The following is a 26,331-nucleotide window of genomic DNA, read 5'->3' as shown; positions in this document are numbered from 1 at the left end:
TGGAGGGAGGAGGTCGGGCAGAGCAGCAAATACTGGGGAGAAGGAGACCGTATTGAAGAGGCGTTGCCGCCTCATTCAGGGAAAGGTTCCGTTTATGTGAAGTGGGAGGGGGAAAGCAAATAGAGCTTTCAGGAGCACACCACCGCGTGCAAAACTAAAGAAAGGTGGCATCTGTTTCATATCCAGGTAATACCGCCAAGCATAAGCCACACCTAAGAGCCATCTCTCTCACTGGCATGGAGCACGCCACGGCGTGCATAAGAAAAGAAAGGCGGCTCTTGCTTTATACCTGGTGATACCGCCATGCACAAGCCCTACACAAGAGCCAACTGTCTCACAGGCTTTGTTCTGGTACAGTAAAGGCACATACCACCACCACCTACCTTTCTTATGCTGAGAAATCACCACCTTATTTCTTCGAGCAGATCTGATAGATCTCTTGGGGACATACCTATTCAGGGCCTCCATGAGATAACTTGACCCCTGAGAGTGGAGAGCTTTGTGACAAGCAGAGAGCTTTAAAGGACACATGCTTCTTTACTGACAGCCCACTGAAAGGATCTCTGTTCTTCCCTGACCTAGGAGAGTTTGGATATTTCCAGGACCAGCCATGCAACTGCATTGCGGATGATGTGGAGCTTGTTTAAAGAGTATTGGTTGACATTTAAATGCAGGGCGTTACAGTAGTCTAAGAGGAGGTGATCAGTGCAATGACCACTGACACCCTGCGCTCTTGAGGAAGAATAGGCAATATTGTTTTCAAGATCCCAATCACCCAGAAGCAGAACTTCACTGTTCTATGAACCTGAGTCTCGAAAGACAAGGTGTTATTGAAAATCACACCCAGGGTTTTGGCCGCCACCACTGGGGCGGGCAAGATTCCACATGTTTCTGGCCACTAGCGGTTTTTATCTTTGTATACTTTGATGGGTTAAACAAAACAGCCAAATAAAGTTATTTTAAAAGTGCATTATATGAGCACCAGTTGTATTACACAGTGGCGATGCGTTAGTGGGCACACCATCAAAGTCCCCAGACCAGGGTAAGAAACTCTGGCTCCCTGAGAGGAATCAAGCAGACAGGGTTCAACAGAAAATCGGGCGCCGTGCTGAAACATAAAGCACAGCGCCCATGAATATGGCTATGAGTTCCTACATGACACACCCTGGCAGCGAAAATGAACAATAACAAACCAGATGGGGTGGCGGTCCAAATAGAAGTCCGTTACGGGCAGAAAGCAATAATTAAAAAGAGTTCTCCCAAAGGTCAGATAAGCATACATGCACAAGGAACCTGTACTTGGCAGGTGCTCCTCAGCCTCAAACCGAAGTGAGGTATCAGCTGAGCGAACGAGTTAGGAGGTAGCCAAAAAGAGCAACACTGGACTGAACCTATGGCAAGCAGGAGGCGGGAAAAAAGTGGCTTTTATTGAGGGCAGCAGGTCTTGCAGACAGCTCATGCATGCTGATGCTTGACCTAAACAGTTGGTCAAAAATTGTAATGACCCATCATATTCAAAGTATGTGTGATGTTGCTTCTATGATATAGTTGCAGGTCAAAAGATGCATGATGTCACTGCTGTTACCCCTACACATTTTGTTAATTAATGCTACTGGATATGTGAAAGCAGGTCTGTTGATTGTATATGTGGGTGATGCAAATACTATATGTAAGTAAGCAAGCTCCTTGCAAGATGGAGAATAAAATACTAAGTTTGTTTGGGGGTAAGGGCAGCAAGGAGCTACAGTGGTCTTTAGTAAGCCGAAGAGATTATTTTTCACTTACATTGTCCCTACTGCTCCCACTGCGTTCAAAGCATTAATAGACCTTACTACGGGCATAGTGGGGGACAAGAAAGAAGGGAGTGTAAGTGGACCACGATTGACTAAATTATTCAAAGAGATCTTTTTTTATTCCTTCTTATTCACCTCTAGGGGATTACATGCAGTTATAGGAAAGGAAGGGGAATGTGATATATTTTCTTTTGAGTATATATTCTATTTATAAGCAAACTTTGTAAACTTTTTTTACGCCCAAGTTTAACTTGGTGTGCAAAGAAGCTGTCTGCAAACGTAAATGCCAAATATTTTTAAATTAAGCGCTAGGGATATGAACAGCTGTAGAGAAAGCTTCGTACAACAGACCCTTTACTGGTACTACGTTTAAGATCAGCGCCGGTAACATGGGCACCCCCAGAGTATGAGTATGGGTTCTTCCTTAGGAAGGTAAGAAAACCCTATAAAGATGTACCTTTTTGAGCATTTACAGACCATCCCAGTGTTTTTCCACCCCATTTAAACATGGAAACATACTCCCAAAATGTTTGGAGTAATGTGTACATAAATGTGTACAGGGAGTGTAAGTTTCCCAAACGTCACCATTTTTCCGGTTTAAAAACAATATATGAAAAGTTCAATGTACTAGCACCCATGTTTGCAGCCATAACTACTGTGGATTACCTGATTGCCTGCTGACAATCTGAAGGAGTAAGTGAAGAGAAAGAGAAGTACGTGTGAAAATCTAGGTTTCTCAGCAAACATGTACAAGTGTAACTCTATGGGTTCTTGTAAATCTTCAGAAAGTTATAAATCTATTCGGTTTGCTGGAAAAAAATCTACGATAGGCAGCTTTATGGTTATCTTTTAGATTTACAAGAATCTGCTCCAAGGTGGCTAAAATCAAGTACAGAGATAATGGGATATTGTGTACATAAGACAATAACAGTCATAGATGTACACCTTTAATTTTACTACTGACCTTACAGTACTCATGCATATTATGGCAGTCCTATTAATAACCCAATGCGTTACAGTTTCACACAGAGAATCTCAATATGGTGGTCATTTTCAGGTGAGTTAATGTGACTGAAGTGTGCATTTTTCAGTTTTTTTTGTTTGTCCACAGTGGAAATGTGTTGTATCATGGACGAAAATCTTACCTTAAAATATTAATGAAATGTTCTTCCTCCACATAACCCTCTCTGGAAATTTCTGCCCTTAACTTGACTATAACACCTACTGTTTTAGTGTGGGAAACTATCTGATTAAAAGAAATCCAGAAATCCATTAATGGTAGCAAAAGGGCAAGCAGTCATGTGTTAATTCCCATAAACCTACAGGGTTGTGGGTGTTTACCTTCTGTTGTAGATTAGGTCTTCAAACCTGTTCCTAAATTTTATTTTGAAATTATATACAGTACCAATCCCATTGTCATCACAGAATGAGAGTAACCAAAACATGATGGCAGCAGGGCGAAAAGCATCTCTACAGAGCACCAGAGAATGGATATTTCAGAAGAACCCGCTCCCCGCCATGAGTACTGGCTGAGTGTGTGTTACGGAATGGGGACATGGAGTCTACCCTTTCGAGTCCCAGAACCTTTTGCGGTAGCAGTAGAAGTTCTACTCTGGGCTGCTGTGCAGTGGGGTTCACAGTGTGGAATGATGTAATTGTCTGATGGTGGCTGTTGTAAGAGACTTCATCCAGGTGCAGCAAGGCACTTTGGAGGCACTATGAGCCCTCTGGTGTGTGGCTGACTGCACCTGGTCATTAGTCCTTGTCCCCAGGATTAGGGGATTGGGATGCCATCAGCACATTCTTTGAACCTCCTGTCTGCTGACTCATGGGTTCAGCCTCTTCCAGCCAGTTAATGGGACTGGCCACTGTTGGTCCTTGCATGGGTGGAGTTGGTCTACGGGCCTCCATGCCAAATGGGGTGCCATGCTGGAATCTAGCTGGGTTGTATACCCCTGGTTCCCATGGAGAAGCTTGCAGGTGGTCAATGTAAGCTATGTTTAAAACGAATTTCCCCACAACTAGACAGCTGACCTGTGGTCTATAATCCCAACGGCATGTTGGAAGATAAAATGACTGCTTGCCCTTTTGCTACCATTAATGGATTTCTGGATTTCTTTTAATCAGGAAGAAAGACAAATTCTGGAATGCTACAAAATGTTACTTGTCAGTGAGCTTGCCTGGAAATGTATAGATGTCGGAGACTGTGCTGCAGGAACACTGTGGGATTAACTTGCTCTTGACTTCCTGTGAAGCTGGTGAGCAATACAGGAATGGCGGCATCTCCATGGCAACATACGATTTCATGGATGCCCTCACCCTATGGTTTTTGTTCATCTTGGTTGAGGAATCTTTACAAGAACTGGATTTGTAATGTTATTTGTATAGCACACAACTCACCTCAGAGTGTATCTTGGGACTGAAGCAGAACCTGAATGGGCTGAGCAATGGTCGGAGCAAGATGAAGAGCCAGGTCTTCAGTTTCTTGTGAAATTCAAGAATTGATGAGAAGGCTCTGATGTGCCGGGGCAGGTCATTCCAGGCTTTATGAGCGAGGTAGGAGAAGGCACAAATGCCAGATCTGGTTCTATATATGTGTGTGGGGGGTGCGAGTAGGTGTCTGGCTAAGCAGAGGTGTCTGGTAGGTTTGTGGATGTTGGTGAGGTACATAAGGCCAGTATCCATGTGTGCAAGAATAGTTTGAAGAGTGGTCGTTGGTGGATTGGGAGCCAGTGAAGCTTGTTGAGGTGCGGGTGATGTGAGTGCCGAGTTGGGTTTTGAGAGTGAGCCTGGCCGCTGAGTTTTGTATGGTCTAGAGTCTTCTGGTCAGTTGAGCATTGATTCCAAAATAGATTGCCTATAACATTACAACAATGCAATGGAACAAATCTCATTTTCTTCTGCATTGTATCTGTTCTTATGTAGAGCGCGATATCACCCAATTTGGTCATGTTTGCGCCATGTAAAAGTCCATATAAATACGCAAAGATAACACATGTGAGTGATGTCTCTCAAACCAGAGATGTTTTAGGGCTTTTTGGAATTGTGCATGAGAAGTACTTACCCCTAGGTCTGGGGGAATTGAGCTCCAGAGTTTATTTAGGTTAATAGTAACACCTGAGAAACATTTGCCCACGGTGCAATGCTTCTCAAAACCTGATGTTTCCAGAATAAGTGTTTCAAGGCTCTGTAATATTGGAGACCCTCCATGCCCCAGGCTGTTCCGTTTGTATGCCATATACTTTAGGGATGGATTTGGAATGAATTCCTTTGGAATTTCCATATTTGCAAATTTTGTGAGAATGAAATTCAGCTGATGATCTATTCACGCAAACAGATTTTTTGTGGACTGCTTGATACATTTTTGAGTATCAGTGCTTTGATGTGGTGCGCTTTTGTTTTTTTAGTTTTATAGTGCGCAAACTCGACCCAAAAGTATCAGTCCTCTTTATATGAACATCAGTTGTGTTACAGACAGACACATTCATTTTGTTAGGCAGGGGAGATTAAGTGAATTGCCCACAATCACAGGATGTTAGGGTCCCTGCCGAGACTCAAAACCAGCTCCCTAGCTTCAAAGTCGACGATGTAGACGTTTGGCCACATCCTCATAATTACTTATGAGGTGAAGCGCTCCAAAAATAAGCAATACATGAATAGCTGTAGAATCACTGTCACAAATCGTTTGTTTGATAACTTTCTTGAATTGGGCCTCAAAATAAAGTGAATTGCAGCCTAAATGCTTATCATAATATAACGTGCATTTTGCAAAGCGCACGCTCATCCAAGGGAATTTTGGCGCTGAATAACAGATGTTTATAGTGACCCAACTCAATGGCACTCTTTTTATCCACCTCAGAAGGATGAAAGGCTGAGTGAGGATTTGAACCTATAACCATGAGGTCGAACACAGGCCCCTACAATGGACGCATTAGTCCACTAAGCCACCAGACCCTGCTATGTAGCTGTGTAGAGACTTTAATTATCACGATGCACATATTTGTGTCAACGGTTGAGTGTAACTAAAAACCTGGTGAACCACAGGAAGTCACAGCTGAATAGCTTTTTTATAAAATCTGGACAGTTTATTGTAAAACAAGCAGCCACGCTCCTCTCCTGCCACCTGTTTCAACTACGTGTTACATTAAGCCAGAGGTCCTCAAACTTTAGGATGCCGAGACCCCCCTGTCAACATTTTCAAGCGTAAGGACCCCCTCCTGACAAAAATTTCTAAACCTCTAGGTTATGAGGAAGGTGAGGACCAAATTATGCGACAGGCTTGACTAAATTGTGTGAGTTGACAATGTAAATAAGGTTCTGTGATGCTGAGTATTTTGGGGTAGCATTGCTTTATTATTTAGAATTTTTTTAAACACAGTAATACTGAGGAAAGATTACCAGTTTATAACCAAAATACAGCAATTAACATCAGAAAGTTGTCTAGTCAACCTCTGTGAAGGGCCTCCCAATCCACATGAATACGCGCTGCCACATTGGAAGCTCACCTAGCCATGGCCGGGAGCAGCAAGGGTGCATTCAAACCGTGGCGGTCTTGTGCAGAGTTAAGCAGTTTACCCATGCCCCTTTCCTCTCACCCCCTTCCTTCCATCCCTCTCTTCTCTCCTCTCCCAACCCCGGATCCCTCTCTCACATTGCAGGCAGATGGTTATTAGCCCCAGGACACCTTTTGGTAACAGTAGCGCACTACAAATGTAAATAATAGGCAGAAGCAGGGGAACCACTAGACCCGAACTTCGGGGGTGGGGGGGTTTAACACTCTCAGCCAGGGTTTGTCCAAGCACTGGTCGCACACGGTGCAACAGTCCTTCCACCTTCTCCATGAATTCCCTCACTACCACTCACCAACAATACACCTCATCTCTCTATAGCACCTGTCTGACAAACATTTCATTTTTTTATAGCGCTACTCATAGTTTACTCACACTCAGTTCTATGATGTGCATGGTACCTCTTCTTTGTACCAGGCACTTTAACCTTCTGCACTGTGTGGGTGACAAGAGTGCCCATGTGACTGCACAGTGAGCAATGCAACAGTGTTAGAGTAGGGTAAAAGGAGTGACTGCAGGTTGAGTGAGGTGACCATATGAATTTGGGTTCCGCTGTAAGTGCATAGTGGGACGAATTAGTGCATGGTTAGTGATGGCCTTGTTTGAGTGAGCTACAGATTGAGCAGTAAGGGGGAACAGGTGAGTGAAGTGTCACATGAGTGCAGGGTGAGAAGTGTGCTGGTGTGACTGCAGGGTGGGGTACAGAGTGAACAATGCAAGCAAAGTTTTAGTGCAGAGTGATCACTGTGAGAGCAGGGTGAGCGGGTGAATGTTGTGAGTGCATGGTGATCAGTGTGAGTGCATTGTGATCACTGTGAGTATATTATGATCACTGTAAGTGCAGGGTGAGTGGGTGAATGTTGTGAGTGCATGGTGATCAGTGTGAGCGCATTGTGATCAGTGTGAGTGCATTGTGATCAGTGTGAGTGCATTGTAATCACTGTGAGTACATTATGATCACTGTGAGTGCAGGGTGAGTGGGTGAATGTTGTGAGTGCATGGTGATCAGTGTGAGTGCATGGTGATCAGTGTGAGTGCATGGTGATCAGTGTGAGTGCATTGTGATAAGTGTGAGTGCATTGTGATCAGTATGAGTGCATTGTGATCACTGTGAGTGCAGGGTGAGCGGGTGAATGGTGTGAGTGCATGGTGATTGGTGTGAGTGCATTGAGATCACTGTGAGTGCAGGGTGAGTGGGTGAATGTTGTGAGTGCATGGCGATCAGAGTGAGTGCGCTGTGATCAGTGTGAGTGCATTGTCATCACTGAGTGCAGGGTGAGCGGGTGAATGGTGTGAGTGCATGGTGATCAGTGTGCGTTCATGGTGATCAGTGTGCGTGCATGGTGATCAGTGTGCGTGCATGGTGATCAGTGTGAGTGCATGGTGATCAGTGTGAGTGCATGGTGATCAGTGTGAGTGCATGGTGATCAGTGTGAGTGCATGGTGATCAGTGTGAGTGCAGGGTGAGCGGGTGAATAGTGTGAGTGCATGGTGATCAGTGTGAGTGCATGGTGATCAGTGTGAGTCCATTGTGATTGCTGTGAGTGCATTGTGATCAGTGTGAGCGCATTTTGATCACTATGAGTGCATTGTGATCGCTATGAGTGCATGGTGATCGCTATGAGTGCATGGTGATCAGTGTGAGTGCATTGCGATCGCTGGGAGTGCAGGGTGAACGTGAAAGTGAAGGCGAGAATGAGGAGTGAGTTGTCTGAATGCAGGGTGCATTCCCAGAAACTTGAAGCGTAGGGTTTCAGATATAAGTTAAACTATTGCTATAATGGCATTAATCAGGGTTCGAGGGTGGAGGAAATAAATAATGTGCTGATCCTGCAACAAACTTCCAGTCTAATGATTAGGGTTACCAGCTCCTTATTTTGATGGCTCAGAAATAAGCAGTCACCTACAGCTGTATTTTTTGCACTTATCTGTGAATATTTAGAACAGCAAATATAAATAGAAAGCACTTTTAATTGTGTTCTAGGGATGCCTCAATGATCTATGACTAATAATTAAAGACAGAAAAGTCACATAACTAATTAATACATACTTTTTTATTTATAACTCAATTTAGTGTCAAGAGCAGGTCTCTGCAGGATCTTTAAACAACACATAGCAGGCATGTTTCTTTTGGCAACCCAACTTTATATTTCTTTTCATTAAATGCATTCTCACACTACAGCAGTAAGTGTAAAAATACAAATGTAAGAAATAGGCAGAGTGGGGGCTCAGGGGGTACTTGAACCATAAAAAAACTAAGCTTTGGTAATCAGTTAACAAAGGCATGTAAATATGCTAATGGTCTTTAAAGACCGGTGAAAAATTCGGGCCGGAGATAAGACAAAAGACACTGCCCAGCCGAGGCCCCAGGAGCTCGAGCTGCACCGCAGCAGCCCGGGCTGAGACACAGGATGGGGGAGGAGGGGGGCTGAAGTCCTGGAGGCCAGGGCAGAAGTGACACTGTGAAGGCGCAACCCCCTTTGCATCGCTCCACGGCCCCCCTGGGGGTCGCACCCCACAGTTTGAATACCCCTGCATTAAGCAGAGGTACTTTTTCTGGTGTGAAGCTTTCTGAAAACTTAAATGGCCTTACAGAATCCAGTAAGTGACTTCTTCAAACATAGAAGAGCCTACTCAAACTTTTTTATATTACATGTTATATTACTGTTGTATTTACTTTATTCAATGGAAAATTCATCATAAAAGATAACAGTTTATACAGTACATTAAAAAAATAAAAGAGTAGGGGCTCAACACTCGTATGTATTCAAACATCCTCACTACTCAGTTTAAATTATCTAAAATCAAGCTCAAAACTTGTTACATAAAACCCATAAAAGACACTTCATGCCATAGGGCTGTCCGTCGGTTAGGTTAAATGGGTGGAACGCTTGGCCCTCCTAGTGCGGGTCTGCCATGCACTACCCAGAAATTTGGCTACCCCACACACCACAGCAGTAGAAGATGTGTCAGTACTCTTTAACTTTTTTCTGCTGGCCATTTCGGACTTGCTTGCCAAATTTGCCTCTGCTGGGTGGCTGTTCTGTAAATGCGCTAATATTCTCTGGTGAAATACATTCTTATGTTACTCTTTAGCCTCTCCTTCAGCAGGCTCATGTCACTGCATCTAATTAAATGTTCGCTGCTTAAAAGTGCATGCTTGTATTGATAGCCTTGACTATGTTGCTGTCAGTTTCCTTTCCTTTTCCTAGCCCATTGGCCAAAGGTGCTTCATTCATTTGTTTGGCCATCGGAGACTTATTGGTATTAGGTGCTGTGTAAATGTATATGGTAGCCATACTAATACCCCTGAAAAGGCCCTAATTTGCCTTTCTCGGGACCCATATTTCTGGTTCCCAGTGTTTCCTTCGACTGGGCTGCATTCACCCAGGGCGGGCTTTAGCACTGGTGGCGTCCAGTGCGACAATCACTTTTGGCACCCCACTTCTCATGACTGCCTCCTCCTAGTCTCTCACTACCACCTGCAGAAGTGCCCCTCATATTGCCAAGCACAGCGCACCCCAGAGGCCACATCACCCTCACCACAGGTTAGCGCCCAGTGCGCACTGCCCTAAAGCCGGTCCTGCATTCACCCAAACTCTTTTGCGCCTGCTGCTCCCTGTGCAGTATAATTTTACATCATAGTTCTTAATTCGGAGTTCATCAGTTTGTTTGTAAAACTTTCTCTAGAAATAGTGTCTTGGGGGTTCTTGAAATTTAATTAAGCTTCTGAAACACTCTTCATTAACATGATTTACCATGTAATTAGGAAACCTTGCAGCACTTGACCTCTTAGCAGCTATGGAACGTCCAGCTCCAGTGCTGAACGTTCCATTGCGCAGGTGAGGTTCGAACGTCCAACGGCCGACGGCAGCACTCCTGAGGTAGTGGTGCCGTTGGAATAGGCGCAGCACCTAAGAGGTTAATTAGCAATTACGGTACATTGTTTTGTTTGCCATTTTAGTCTGATCAGTGAGTGGTTTAGCAACACTGTTAAGCTTGGGGTTTAGTGCTTCAAAGTGCTGGCAGTTGAGTCATGATTAGGGCTCCCGGTTTTATGGTATTTATTTTTTCAACATTTACGTCTGTATTTATCCATATTTATTTTTATTTTTATACTATCTTAATGGTATTTATCCATATTTATTTAGTGTTTTAAGAATAAATGTAATCGTAACATGATGTATTTCCACATTTATTTAACTCCTAATTATGCACTTATACTTTAATGCCTGTTGCGCTTTAGCAAATTAAGCAACCAATATAACAGAACACTTCACCCACATGTAAATATTAGCAGTATATACAAATATATGTAACGTATGCCTGAAATCCCATCCTGTTTTTTCGATTCCCCATGCTGTCTCTCAGCTCTGATGTTGGCTTGGAATTTATGACAGACAGTGTCGAAAGTTACTCACAAACAACAACATTTTCTGTATTTTTCTGCTTTAAAAAATAAGTACAGACAAGAAACACATTGTTTTACGTCTTTATTTATCTGTAAAAATCAGTAAAAACAGAAAACTGGAAACCTTAATCACGATGGAGCAAAACGGTGTGAAAAAAGAACGCATTGCAATACTCTCACGTACTTTTTGTCACAGAAGGATATTTGATGATCTCAACTTCTAATGACTTTAGCTCAGTTGCGTAGCTAGGGGGGGGCGGTCCGCCCCAGGCGGCACAATTTTTGAGGCAGCCGCGCGGGCCGGCACTGGAGGCCCATTGCGGCCGCAGCGGCCTCTGTGACAGTGTGACGTGAGCCTGGTGACCTGACCTGCTTCGGTAACTGCAGGCTGCCGCTGCATGCAGTGCACACAAACGCGGGACTTAGTTTTGGCAATTTAAAGTCCAGCGTTTGCACTGCGCGGCTGTGCCTGCAGTAGTTACCATAACCGCAAGTCAGGAATGCATCACCGCAGGTCAGTGCAGCGCGGCCTAAGTCCCGACTCCCGCCGCGTGACGTGAGTCGCTCCGACCGTTGTTGCCCCCCCTCCCAGCCTCGCTCAGACCAGTCCTCCAGGGCCGTCAATCAGTGGTAGCGTGCGCGTCGCACACAAGCGCAACCAATGACGGCCCTGTAAGGACATTTTTGGCCAGCCCTAGCCTCGCGACGGTAGCAGTGACGCGTTACGCGCTCACCGCCCCTATGCTCGCCTCTTGTCGTGTTGAGGAGTCGGAGTCTCGGTGACCATTCTTCTTGCCTGCTTTCACAGTATAAATTAAATTATACTGTCCTGCAGCCAGGCACGCGTGATGCACCTTTTCAGACTCAGACTAATTCATAAGAGTTGAGAGAGAATATAGAACCGCAACCGTCCTACCTACATTGTATTAGATGCCAATAGGTGGTTTAATTAGAATGATTGCAGGACGGCACAATGAAATATTGATGCAGGTAGCTTAGTTTTCGTTTTTTATTTCTTTACAAAGAGGCTAGAGCTGCAGTGCCAGCCTAGGCCTGCAGTGCGTCAAGGTGTATGAGAGAGTAGCGAGCGCGCAGCAGCATTGATTATTACACACACACAATATGCATGTATATGCATTGTGGCCGCGTACAGCACTACTTCCAGGAATGTATGTGTTCCAGCACTGCACAGCCTGGGGTATATTACCGGCCCTAAGAAGTCCTTAGGCTTAAATCATAGACAATAGGAGACCAAGACACTCTCTCCTCCCAAAACTCTACTAGTGGAATTAACAATCAACTAAATACTCGTGCCATAATATTTACAGAAAGACGATTGAGAAGTGGAGTTCTGGAATGAGGCCGATTTCTTTTTTTTAAATCATTTTTTTAAATTATGGAATGTCAGTTCATACAGGTACAGCACCTAACCAGTGAAAAAAAGCAGTGACAATAAGCAGTCTTGCTGGGATAAAGGGTGCCGCAGCCTTGTTGTACATGTAGAGAAAAAGTGTTTTGCAGAACTTTTAAATCACACGTATGGTCATTTAATGTCAGCTGTAGATGATGGATCCCTGAACAGTGCCATGTATGTGCATGTTTGCATTGTGCTGAGGGGAAATTGTTCACACAACTTTCTGATGGATGTCACATGTGGTTTTTCTGAGTCCCCAGATAGATCATGCAGTCTGTGTGTTCTCTTTTGTACTGTGAGTCAACCGGTGTATTCAACTGTGTAGCCTTTGACCATGTCATGTATGTGCATGTAACTTGCACTTCATGATCGAGGTAACTATTAGCAGCAATACTACGTGTCTCTCGGACATCTTTCAAGTGCTCACCGTCCTTTTTCCCCAGCTCCCCCCCCCCCCAAGGGGCAGCAATCTGAGGGATATGCCCCGGGCGCCACAAGCTCTAGCTACGTCCCTGCTTTAGCTGGATACATTAGAAAGCACTATTGTGTACTTACCATGCCATTAATTAGAAAGGGTGTTGGGTCAACCCATTGCTTATTATTGTTGGCTGTCTTGTTAAGCTTATTGACTTGCTTCTTTTTCAGTGGCTTTGCTTCTTCTTCCTGGATAATTTTGAATCAGTAACTTGCCACACCTGACGCCCACAAATTACATTTTTCTTTTTCTTCCAGCACTCTATAGGAGTGCTTGTGTTTTCTTGCTCACTCTCTCTCACAAATACTGACCCACCCCCCCCCCCCCCCTCGGAAGCTCTGCGTTGCTTCTCCCCCACCTAGTGGTGCAATGACTTCTTCCCCTAAGAACATCTTCATTGCTCCTCTGCCCCTCCCGTCCCAATCTTTCAAAAACATAAAAAGTTTCATTTAAATGTTTTGGGAGGCCTGACTGCTGCCATTTGCTGCTGGGCCTCTTCTATTTTTTTCAAAATATGCTTTTGTGCACTGTTAAATTATCTTTATTATTTATCACTCCATGGTTGTCATCTGCCATCTTGGAACGGTGAATTAAAAAAAAGTAAACAAATTGGCAACCGCGTCAAGCATACATATCCTTATGTATGTCATCATTCTACGCCACCTTAGCGCCATAATGCGTGCATGCATATTTGATCACTCTGACTCACCTCAACGTCATGACGTGTGCATTTGTACAAATAATCAAGATTTTTTTCCAATACAGTGTAGCATCGGCAAAAAAGCATTGGAAAAGACAAGCGGATAAAAAGGCGAAATGTGTTGACTATGACAATGCTTGTTTCCTTATCTTTCAGCACTCCATGGGAGTATGTGTATTTTCTTGCTCTCGTCTTCATATGCTCCTTCTCTGTTTACATCCCCTTCAGAGGATTTGGTTGTAACTTGTTAAACGTTTGACTAAAGGGGAGAAAATGTCAAACTCAACAAGAATCTTATTACAGTAATGCAAGGGTTGTAACTGGGCCTGGGCTATAAATTCCGTTCCATTCATGGAATTTGCGGAATTTGGGTAAATTCGCTTTCAGCGGAGAATGTGAAATTGCCCAAAATTATGCATTCAGCGACTTCGCAAAATGTTTTGCTTGTTTGCATTCTCGAATGCGTGTTCGAGAGATATTTCCCCCTGAGCATGCAAGCAGTATTTGCAAACAGTAAAAAAGCATCGCGAACAAGCAATTCCGCGTGTTAGCGGAATTTCTGCGTGTTCGCTTAGATTTTTTACCCTTTCGCCGAGATTTGCGTAACGCGATTACGCAAATTCCGCCCACCCCTAGTTGTAACAAGCACAAATGATAGGTTAAAATTAGCAGAGGGAGAAATTGACCCAATGGGATTGTGTTTCAGCTGCCAAAGGTGAAGGAGATACCAGTATTGAAAAAACAGAGGCAAAGAATATGAGCACTTTTTCACCATATTTGTGCTCAGGGCTAATCACTAGCAGACCACAAACTAGGGGGAGTGGCTTCCAGAGTCAGACCGTTCTTTAAATCTCATCTCCGCGGCAAGAAATATTTGAAGGTTATCTGCATGGTTTGTTAAAGGCAGGTTTTGTTATTGTTTTTTGTTCAGCAAACAGGTTGTAGGTTTGGCGGAAAGGCAGATATTTTTACGAGTAGTTGAGGATAACCTATTAAGTGAGCGCATTTGTTAGTGTTACTCAGAAAACAGTCATATTAACAGAGGTCAGACAGTTCAGTGCTGGTCCCAGAATGGGGGAATAGGATGTGACCCAGATTCTGAGGGCCAAATGGCAGCATTTCGGGTCTCAGCCTCAGTTGACCACGGGCCAGTGCAGATAGACTTACAACTGGTTAATATAGTTACGTTGAGCGGTACATGACCTATGTGAGAGGCTGGCCTGGTGTGTGATGTCCACTTATGTAAGTGGGCACCTGGCACCAGCCCAGACAACCATTATGGTGATTTAAGGTCTTAGCCAACCTTAAAAAGCTCTCTAAGTGGTAGCTGTGGAGAACAGCCTACAAGCTTAGTCCAGGAGCGTTAAGCAGCTGGTTTATCAGAATACAATCATATAGGTATGGATTAAGTGAAAAAGAACCACACAACGTATTTATGAAAATATGTATATATTATATAACACTCACTAAAACATACAGATAGCTCCTACCCGAAGGTATGCACAATGCACACAATACTTTGCATAGAAATCAGGTAAATAGCACAGAAAGCACAATGGACCCCAGGGGGCGACCAAACCATATACTAAGAAAATGGTATAAGAACCACGACTCATGTCAAGACAGTGTCCAGAGGAAATAGAAGTGCTGGGGACTCAAGGAACCACCCAAGGTGACTAGGAGCCCCACGAAGATCGAGTGCAGTGTGGGAACACAACTGTGTTCTCCGTACAAATGAACATGTAAGTCGCGGTTGCAATTTTCAAAATTAAGAACCCTTCCCAGTGGACCCTGAAGAATCCCTGTGGAAGACAGAAGGTTGGAGAGTCACCCCATCCGTGGATACCCTAGTACCCACGTTACTACACCAGGGAAGCTGGGTGCATAGGTGTGAAGTGGTGTCAGAAACCGCTGTCAAACCCAATGGAGGACTTCAGGAAAGTGCCACTGCTAGAGAAGGAGAATGTGTCCAGTGGAATCCGAAGGTGAATTCAAGTTGAAGAGTACCTGCAAGCAGAGGGGACAGAGCCTATGTCACTCAGGAGCGACCTGGAGTCCTGTAAAACAAATGCCCACCGATGTCGGGAGTTGACAGTGACCTTGATTCTGCAGCTGTGAGGACCAGGTGACACTGTGGAAGACCAGGAGCCATGCACAAGCTGTCCCATATCGAATGTCGAGAGTTGAGGGGTCGGTGTCCGTCGGGAGCACCAACAAGACTTGGCAACTGCAAATAACGTAGAAGTCGAAGAAGGTGCAATGTCGGGCCAGCTAGATCTAGGGGACTTACCCCAAGCAGGGGAGTCAGGGTAGGCTCCGAGCAATCAGGGGAGCCCAAAAGAAAGAAAGGTGACCCTCAACAGGACCCAGAGGCCGGAGGCACTGGAGTCGCAAGAGGAGCTTAAGCAGCTCACCAAAAGATGCACGCCACAAAGCCAATGATGTGGTGTGGATGAGGATTCTGGTCACTGGAGATGCTTGAGGTTGGGGCTAATTGGAGCCCGAAGATCTTGGTGGGTGGAAGCCAACAAGCCTTTGCAATGGCAAGTAGAGACACTGCACAGAGGTCCGCTTCTGAAGGCTTCCACAAGGGATACTGGCCTCAAACTTGGTGAGAGGGCAGGGCAGGCCTCGAGAGCTGTGGAGAGCCACCACTGGTGTTGTTTGACCTTACGGAGTCCGAGGAGAGCTCAGAATCAACGGACCCGTCAGCTTTGTTGTGGTGCCTGCAGATGCAGAGAAGTGACTCCTTCACTAGAAGGGAAATTCCTTCAGGTGTCTTGGATGACCACAGGCCTTGAAAGGTTCCTGTATGGTGCACAGCACAGACGATACAGCAGCCTGAAAGGGGGATGAAGTTGAGCCCAAACGAAGTCCAGCAAAGTTTAGAGTGCTCAGACGGTAGAATTTGAGGTGGTGTCTCAATTGAATTGTGTCCCATGATGAATCTAGGGGCCTACACCCAGGTAAGCCCTTAAGTACCCTAAAGAAAGTGTTGGGACGATTCAGTGGACCCTCCTAGGGGAAGGTTTAAACAGGGGGGAAGTTACTACCATGTCCTTTGTCCGGATATGCTTCAGGTTTCCAGATTCTGCTCAGATGGCTATGGTACAGTAAATACGAAGGGAACACACAAAAAATATTAAAGGGGCTGTGAGGCCGAGCTCTCTCAAGGTAGTAGCGCATCAGACTTTAAAGACGCTGAAAGATTTGACTCCAGGAGCCCCCCACATAATTAGCCCCCCACGTGATGAGAGAGAGAGAGAGAGAGAGAGTAACATATTAGATGTACAGAAACTAACGTCACATTAAATTCGAAAAGACTATCAGCATCATCTGTGAAATGCAAAAAACATCAAATGTGTAATTAAATAGGCACCAAAAGCTCACTAAGGCTCACATAGCTGTCAAAGGCAGTGGTCAGCCTCCTCCCATCAATTGAGTTTGGTCTGTGCCTCTCTGGTGGGTGCTAATAAAGCCTACTTATTCATTGACTGGCTTTCATCATTTTATTACTCATAATTTATTATTTTATTAATTTTATTATTAAGATTGTTCTTTTAACTCACTTAGACAGTATACTGCATACCTAGGACTTACCCTGCACTTTCTGCACCCTCTGACTCCTGGTTCCCCGCATACTCCCCGGTCCACCACAGGAATTATTCCCGATTGTTGTGGAGGGAGGCGCGGCAAAGTCATCACTTCCGGGATAGAGGCGAGGAGCGCAGAGCCTTTGGTAACAGGCAAGCATAAAAGGCCATGTCATTGACCACGTGCAGCGGGCGCGCCAAAGGCAATCCGTCTGCGCCCGGCCGCGCCCGGCCGGGACCAGGGACATGACCCCTGGCCGCCCCCAACCAATAATTTTCAGCCCCGGATCCTTCCTAGAACTACGTGGAAAAACTCCTGCACCTTGTCTTTCCATATCGAACCCGGCCGTGAAAAGATTTACCTGTCCACACTGTGCCTATCGGCCCAACCCGGAACCCCAACATCCTGTCACTCAGCCCCACATGCTCCTTGTAAATTGTAGGTCACTTCCTAAACACTCTTTAGAGATCTCGTTAATTTTAGACGAGTTGGAACCAGATGCGCTGTTCCTCACAGAAACGTGGCTACATGCAGACTCCGATCCAGACATCATTCAAGCTTCCCAGAGGATATCAAATCCTTCGAGAAGATAGTTTTACTGGAAGAGGTGGAGGCCTAGCAATCATATATAGAGAATGCTATGACTGCCGCAGTACCCCCAACCCAATACCCAATTGCGAAAGCCTCTCCTTCTCCCTAGAATTCTCCCCCACCTGTACCTTTTCAGGGATCCTCATCTACCGGCCACCTGGCACTATGGTTCAATTTCTCGACTGTCTGCCAGTTTCCATAGCTAACAGAGCCTGCAGCCTACCCAGCTATACCCTGCTAATGGATCTCAATATCCATCTTGGTGATCCCTCAGATCATGCAGCCACAGAATTAACAAACAGCCTCGAGGCACTACAACTATCACAACGAGTACTGAAACCGACTCACTCTAGGGGCCACCTCCTAGACCCTATCTTCAGCAACTGCACGGACCTCTCAGTGGGCATACCCTCCCCCCTCCTGTGGTCTGACCACTTCTTGATTCCCTTCGTCTGGACAACCCCAACCCTTCACCCCTCCCCTCCCACTGTATTCCGGAGAGACCGCAAGTGGTCAAAACTCAGCCACACACAGTGGGCAGCCAGCAAAAATTGATTTGGCAGAGGCTATATTACAAGCACCACCTTCTTTAAACAAAGATCAGGTAAAATCGTTTATTGGTTTGTCCGAATACTATTCTAAATGTGTCCAAAATTTAGCAAGTGTGATGCAACCTATTAGGTTACTCTTCAAGAAGGGTACTGTTTTCAATTGGAATGATGACTGAGTTGAAGCTTTTAATAAGGTGAAAAATGAGATTACAAAGATGCCAAATTTAGGGCATTTTGATGTACACAAAAAGACTATTTTGACCACTGCCGTAAGTGTGCGTGGGTTGGGGGCAGTTCTTTCTCAAATTGTTGATGGCAGTGTAAAAGTCATTGGTTTTGCTTCTCGTTCACTGAAAGGTGCAGAAGAACGTTATTTGGTGATCGAGCGTGAAGCCCTGGCTTGTTCATGGGCCATCAACCATTTTAGATGTTACGTGTGGGGTTTGCCATTTTTAGTTAGATCAGATCACACACCCCTTGTGCAAATGTTTTCTTGTAGGAATGTTGAGTGCACTACTCCTAGAATTAAGAGATGGATTGATGGACTTTGGGAGTACAATTTTTCGGTAGAATATTTACCTGGATTTAGGAATGTTCCGGCAGATTTTCTATCAAGATTACCCTTGCAAAAATATGTTGCATGTGACCCTGAATGTCTGAATGTTTCCTGGGTGAAGGAATCCACACTCCATGAGGTTGAATGGAAAAATTGCCTTGTGGATGACAAAGAAAGAGTACCAGTTATGGATTTAATTGTCAATGGATGGCCTATTTTGAAAGATGTTCAGGATTGTGCTAAAGGTTAATGGAATGTCAGGGAGGAATTAAACATTGTACATGGTGAACTTTTCCATGGGGATAGATCGATACCTCCATGCATGATGAGAGAAAAGATAATCAATCTTGCACATGATGGGCATCTTGGGCGTAGTTTGACAAAAGCAAGGGTCAGAGAGTCTTACTGGTGGCCAGAGGTTGACCGTCAAGTTGAGGAAATTGTCAGAGATTGCACCATTTGTGCTGGCAATGACAAGTCAAGAAAGGTGAGGAACACTCCTCTTTCCCCGGTTGCCATACCTGAACGTCCTTGCTCTAAACTTGCTGTAGATATAGTTGGTCCTTTTGACAATTTGCCCCCTTCAGAGAGATTTGTTGTTGTTCTAGTGGATTATACATCGAAATGGTTGTCTGCTTCTTGTATTAGTTGAGTCATAACAAAAAACATTGTTGAGGTTCTTAAGGATGCTTTCACTTGTGAGGGTGTTCCTAATATTCTTGTTTCAAACAATGGAGTGCAATTTATCTCATCGGAGATGGCTGTTTTCTTAAAAGATTTATCCATCACGTTTCACAAAACTGCTCTTTATGCTCCCCAGGCGAATGGCTTGGTTGAGAGCATGAATAAATTGATTAGAGCTTCTGCACAAACTGCGTTGGAATTGAGAGTTCCACTTAAACCCATTCTCAGAGAGAAGGTATGGGCGCATATGAACATGCGCAACAGTGTGACTGGTTGTTCTCCTTTCAAAAGATTGTAGGGTAGGACAGCTGGTTCAAAGTTGAATCCTTTGTGGTTAAGTGTAAAAGACAGAGGTTGTGTTGTAAATAATTGGCGGGTGAGAAAATATCAAAACAATTACAAACGGAGGTTTGATATCAAAATGGGGACAAAAAAGATTGCTTGGAAAGTTGGTGATCTTGTTTTTGTTAAAAAAGCAGTGTGGTCACCAAAAGGTGAATCTAAATATTTTGGACCCAGGCGTATTGTAAAAGTTATGAACAATGTTGTCATGCTTGCTGGTGGAGATGTTTGGAGCATGTCTTGTTTGACAAAATGTACGGAGGGGGATAAGTGTGTAAAGTCTCAATGTTTTAACAAATCGTCACAAAATGTTCATGCCCGGTGCAACAATAGGAGAGTTTCTTCTGATTCTTTTGCTCGCAGTACCAGAGCTAAGAAGTCACCTTTGTATTTACAAGATTATTATCTTAAGTAAAAAGTCACTATTGTATTTTCAATATTGTTATTTTTTAGTTATTTGTTGTAATTTATTTTTCTCTGTTTCTTTTATTTATTTTATTATAAAAGGGAGATGTGTTCTAACTTTATCTTCAAATCTAGCATTCTCTGTTAAGAATGCTATATGACATCAACTGGAATGTTATCAGTCAAGCTGATGGCCAGTTGAAGATTTTATCCTGCTGTTGCCACATGCCTCTCTGGTGGGTGCTAATAAACCCTACTTATTCATTGACTGGCTTTCATCATTTTATTAAATACCTTTGTATTTCTTCAGGTCGCTAAAGCTGCAGCAGTGCTGTAATGAGTTGTATCGCACGTCGTTTTAGCTCTGCTGCTTTCTCATACACCAGCCCCTCATACCACCTGAAGAGTGTCTCAGCTTTGGAGTCATGCTTTGCTAAAGCCAGACCCGAATATATTATTGCCAGATTACATGCCAGAACATTCAGGACTAAACTACTAGGTGTTCTCTGTAACCCTAAGATCGACCAGGATATGTACATATAAAGCAACTGATCACGAGCCTTTCAACGCCGTGAGCCTGTTGCTAATCTAATCTATGTATGTGGTTTTATACATTTTGTTTTTATAGGGTTTGTTTTTGGTCTTACATGTTTTGTTTTTGCCCAGTGTCAAAGCTTCAGTACAGGGGCAGCTTTAGGCTCATGGCGGCCCTGGGCAGGGAGCGTAGGTAGGTGGCCCAAGGTCGCCAAATCCCTGCCAGGGGCCGCCACACAAAAATGTATCCATCCTCAGAGGATTGTTCTATTAAGGATATATATTGGCGTGGCGTGGCGGCCCCTGGGGTTTGGTGGCCCTGTGCAGGTGCACAGCTTGCACATGCCTAAGGCCGGCCCTGTTCAGTACCTTACAAATTCTAAAATGTTCTTATTGAAAATGAAAAGAAATATATATATATCATTATTTATGTGGCCCTTCTATACTAATAATGTGGTCTCTTAATTTGCTGCTCCTCCCTAGAACATTGCGATCTATTGTCTTTATGTTCTAGTCGTGGCCGAAGGAGACTATCCTTGCACGTGCCATGCTTAAGTGCCAGGAAGTTGTTTCATCGAGGTGTTAAGGCGCTGCGGTGCCTTGTTTGAAGGCCCAGGAGAGATTGTTCTAGTGGATTCAAAGACCTCCTCCCTTCGCAGTATGTGGGCCCAGCAGGCACAATCAGTGAAAGTAGCTCTGTGCTGCTCTTCTTGATTAGCATGGTGTTAATTACTGTGTGGAAGAAGGGCACTTCCATAACATGCCTAAATATGCTCTTATACCGCTGCTGCTGAGGAAACTCCGAAGTACCGTTTCGTACACCCACAACCACTAGGCGTCCTGGGGATGCCTACGGGTCACCAGGCGCTTTAGAAATCGCAAAAAATAAAAAATAAAAAATAGTGTGATTCACAGGTCTTTTGCCAGGAGCTGTTAAACTCACAACCTAGAATCCTGGCATATAAAACCAGTACAATCAATTATGCACATATTATCGTCTGTAATTCACAGCGCTACAAAGCAATGCCCCTGTGACGCCGAGAGGTATATACAAACCCATTTTCATTATTGCAATTAAGAGTGGCCAGCTAACATGTCACTTAATAAATAGTGTGTCACAAAAAAGTTTTGAAAATGCAACTGTAGAAAACATTTAAAACAAATATTTTGTTGTTGTTGTGATTTTATATGCATACAACAAAGACAAAAAGTTGTTATGTGGGCTACCCACCCGTGAGGTTACAAGTTATAGAGTTAATGGTGTATATCTCGACAGGTTCCCCTTTGGCTGGTTATAAGTTGCTGGTAGGATATATATTATTAAGGAGAGATAAAGAGCTATAAAATGCCACATGTGACATTGGTTTCTCCAGAGCGCTAAGTTCAGATTCGAATAGACTCCCCAGACATCTGCATGACAATTCCACATTTCTCTGACTGTTGTGTAGAAGATACATAGTATAACTTGGGCAATGCGACTCTAGTCTATTCCAGCTCCAGCGCTTATCACATGTGCCCTGTGATTTCCGGCACACCTCTTTAAGGCTGAAATTGTAAACATATAATGTATGTAAAAACTATACACTGGTGTGCGACCTACACCCAACAACTCATCATCTCTGCCATCTAGGATGCAAATGTCGAGCTCTCCTGGAATTTGATCATTCTCTGCAGTCACAGCCGCCATGCCAGGCGGGGGGGAAGCGGTGGGGTTGTCGGGGGGTAGATCGGTTGCATGAGTTTGCTGGGGTCGCGTGGGTTTGCAGGGGGGAGCGTGGGTTCGCAGGGCGGTGCGGGGGGGAAGTGGTACGGGTTAAATTAGAGTAAAACATAAACTTCCCTTGCCCTAGGTCCCGCGTTTTCCTGCTGCTCCTGGCCGGGTCTGCGTTTTCCACAGGCAGCCTCCCTCCCCTAAGCCAATCACAACGCTGCATTGGCAGCAATGTGATTGGTGGGGACTGCATCCAGCCGGGCTCCTATGGGGAGGCAATCAGCCTACAAAGAGAATAGGGAGAGTGCACATGACTGGGTGGGGCGGCCCAAACAGTCTGGGCCCGCAACAGTGGGCAAGCCACTCCCCCTGCCTTCGAGCAGTACCGTCCACCCGCCTGCCCCCAACCAGGCACTTCTGCTTTCTTGCCGTGCGAGAAGCAGAAACATAAAATGGTACTTTTACCATTTTATGTTTCTACTTCTCGCACTGCAAGAAAGCAGTGAGGCGACGCCCCTCCGCCCTAGTGGAGAATCCGCCCCTGATTAGTCTGCTGCAATATAATCCTTTGCATTTGTCTGTGCGGCCGCATAGGATGTGAATTTATAAAGAATTGGGCACTGCTTGGTCCTTTTCTTAGGAGACTGGAATGTCGCTGACCACACAGTGGTTCCTTCTCCCAAGATGGCCGCAACAATGATAAACTATGTAGTGAAGCATAACCCTTACATATGGTAGAAGTGTAAGCTCTATAGAAAAAAACAAATTAATATTGATAAAAGAAAATATGACAAATCCGGTCGTATTGTGAATTCAAAGATTTTACATACTTTGCAGGTAGAGGTGAGGTTGCCATTGAAGGCTTAAGCCAGATATCTAGCTCTGAGTTGGCCCGAGGTCTCCCCTTGGTGTCCCTAGTCAAAAGCAAGCCAAGCCAATAGGCTGCAGATTCTACCTCCTTTCCATCCCTTGCACACTATCACTTCAGTCTGTAAACCCCACCCCAAGGTGACCCAGAGGAAAGGCAGTGGTTATTTGCATTTCTACAATCAAAATGGAAAAATCCTGTGACACTGGCTAGAACTTCCTGTGCTGCTTGGAGAATGATGTGGTAGTGCACAGAGGGCCAAGAAGGCTGTAAGAAAGACGTTGGTGCAAGGGGGTGATAACCAGGTTGGTCTGACGAAGAGAGGAACTGTGAGCAAGAAAGACAGAAGGAGAAACAGAGAAGGCGAGTGGGGCATGCGGAGCGAGAGCATCTGATGAAGAGAGGAATTGAGAGTAAGAAAGACAGAAGGAGAAACAGAGAAGGAGACTGGGGCATGGGGAGCGAGAGCAAAAAAGTGAGTGGAATGGAAAGGCAAAAAGTGAGTGAGAGAAAAAGAAACCGGTAGAAACAGATGGAGAGAGAGAAATTGCAAGAGATGGAAAGAAGGAAAAATATGAAGTAGATTACAAAATGGTGGAAGAATGAGAGAAAGCAAGAGACAATCCGCATGAAGATTTTGCTCTTGTTTTGGCTCTTGGAGCAGAGCCTGATCTCTGTCCTGGCTCTTCTAATTAGTTCTCTGGCTTGCCCACAGCTAGTTGCTAGAAAGCTGGTGTCATTCAAGGACCGCCCACACCTCACATTATAATTTACTCAACAGTTGTATAAAAGGAAAGACTTGTGCTCTGCCTTGCAGTTTCTGGTTCTATTAACTATATTGTGTAAGCTGCTTCACCCGGAACATTAAGATGTAAAATTAACTCCTTTCGTCCCACTTTTTAAATGTTTTAATGTGGAAGTGGTTTAGTTGATGACCCTTCTTTAAGCATTTAAATATTTCCACTGGTTCCAAAGGGGAAAAACTGATTCTGTGTTGATGATATCGTTTGCTGTAAATGGACAAAAGTAAAAAAGCATGTTTCCTTTGGCTTATTACGTAAAAGGTATTATTACCTAGCTAGCGTTGAATGTCTTCTTGGGAAGCAGTTGCACGCATGCACATTTAATTAAACAAAATATTGAGTATTATCTTTACGAATTCTCCTTACAAGTGCTATGTATAAATACTGTTGTGAGAATTTATTACCCAGCAATAGTGATTTCTGTAGCAATTTTGCTTGGAGTTCTTCGGAAATATTTTTCAGGAGTTTGAGAAGTTTCTGGAACTTGGATTTGTTTATTTCAAACTCTTCCCCGGCAAACGTTTTCTTGTTAAACTCGCTGGCAAAGAAAAGGAATACATTTTAGATATGATTCTTAGTTTGTACGTGTCATGAGCACAACATTTCTCTAAAATTTGAGAATTGTTCTTCACTACAAGGCATTGCCCAGGTTCAACCCAAAGAAGGACAAGCTTTGGCAAAGCCAATATGTAACCTTTTTTATTTGAAAGTGCTTCAGTGACTGGCTAGTTTTTATGTGTGGTTGTGTGACCGAGTAAGTGCTAGAATGAGTCAGTGGGTGGATGGATAAAGAGTGCATGGATGGTTGGCGGAGGAAGTGGAAGAGTGTTTGAGTGCATGAAAGAATGAGGGCAATGCTTGGCAGTAGGACGTAAACTAGCAGTCGGTGCATGTCTCACCCCACTGCATGCAGGCAAAAATGCTTGTTAATGAAGGCAGTCTGAGACTTCTGATTGGCTGGGCCAATATCTGCATTCCACGGTAAATGCAGATAGATTTTATTGTGTGTTTACTGCTTAGTGAAAACATTAATGCACTTGTTCCATTAGAAGGGCAACACAGTGCTTGGAAACTGGCTTAATTTGGTCATGGATTGTGCAACCAATAGGGAAGTAAAGATTGTCAAAATCCCCTTTCAAAAGCCCTGCCTGGCTGCAGAATCACCACGCTTTTGAGTGGTTTGAGCTTCTAGTGGTAATGCCCGCTGACCTCCCCGAGCTATTAGGTCCAGTAACCTGGGTCAGATACTACCCCCTTTTTTGCTTATTATTTGTTTCCTGGGATTAAAAAGTTTGTGAACGTCGAGTTCCTCATTGTGCACCTGGTGATTGTTCTGCCGTCACTAATGACACACCTTTCATTAGGGCTACGCATAACTGATTGCAGTTCCAAGATGGAGGATAAATGCTGGCCACAGGGGACAGTAGGGACAATTCCGTCCACCACTTTTTCATTCTCTACTGTTCTTAGTTTCTAGGGCTTTCTGGAAGGAATACATAAGGGCTTCGGTCACAGCAGTCCCCTGGAAGGTGTATCTGGCCATCTAAAGAAGGCAGTGGTCACTACAATGTAGTTTGGGAAGAGTGCTTCTCTGAGGAGGGAACTGCTGCCCCATCCTGATTGTCTAGACCTTTTGAACTCCGATTATGTACAGACTTTGTCAGTGGCCTTAGCCCAAGTAGCTGAACTTTGACACATAAGCTGCAGCTTTCCTTCAGGTTGGTTTATACTCCTTGGACACAGCCCTGCATGGCCCAGGCTGCTGTTGATGGTGCCAGAACGTGATGCTGAATGATGCCTATTTGCTCTATGCTAACAATAAGTCTGATGGGCCATTGTAGCTTTGTTGGCTTGCCCTGTCGCTGTTTCTGAACTTGTTTGTGTGGAAACTTGTAGCCGACCCAAAAGGTTCACCCAATTGATTTGCTAACTAACCAAAGTGAGGGAAACCTGCATGAACTAGAGTAAGCCATTTGTGCATGTGGGTTTGAACATGTTGAAGTTAGACAGCTGTCTCCCCTGCTTCATCATCGGTTTTGGTCTCTGACCGCCATGAACACGGAACAGAGCCTCTGACAAGGATCCTCTAAGGCCACTAGGAGACCAACATCACCAATCCTCAAAGAAGGAGGTAGGGCCTACCTCTCTGGACCAGAACTCTGAGATGTAGGTTATATGAGACACATTATTATTTGATACATTTGTGTTTGCTTGGTTTTAGGTGTACCGAAACAATAGTGTTATGAAAAGTAAAGTTTTCCAACTTCACGAAAAAGCATTTCAGTTTTGGCAGGAAGAGTGTGATCTTCTATTTTTCAGGGTAGTGATTGT

At 44.4% G+C, this 26,331-nt stretch overlaps 2 protein-coding genes across 2 annotated transcripts in view; one reads left to right on the top strand and one right to left on the bottom strand.

The window, feature by feature from the left end:
* The window catches only part of ZCCHC4 (zinc finger CCHC-type containing 4), a 399,939-nt gene that overhangs the window by 159,864 nt on the left and 213,744 nt on the right, over positions 1-26,331 (top strand). The gene's annotated exons all lie outside the window — the stretch shown is intronic.
* Positions 1-26,331, bottom strand: part of LOC147725341 (uncharacterized) — a 62,579-nt gene that overhangs the window by 17,016 nt on the left and 19,232 nt on the right. The window contains exon 5 of the mRNA XM_086964510.1: positions 24,405-24,538. Coding sequence (XP_086820636.1) covers positions 24,405-24,538 — 134 coding nt within the window. The remainder of the gene's footprint in view (positions 1-24,404; positions 24,539-26,331) is intronic.

This window comes from Lissotriton vulgaris, chromosome 3_2 (genome assembly GCF_964263255.1).
Source record: "Lissotriton vulgaris chromosome 3_2, aLisVul1.2, whole genome shotgun sequence".
Classification (NCBI taxonomy): Eukaryota; Metazoa; Chordata; class Amphibia; order Caudata; family Salamandridae; genus Lissotriton; species Lissotriton vulgaris.
This window is presented reverse-complemented; position numbering and strand designations above follow the sequence as displayed.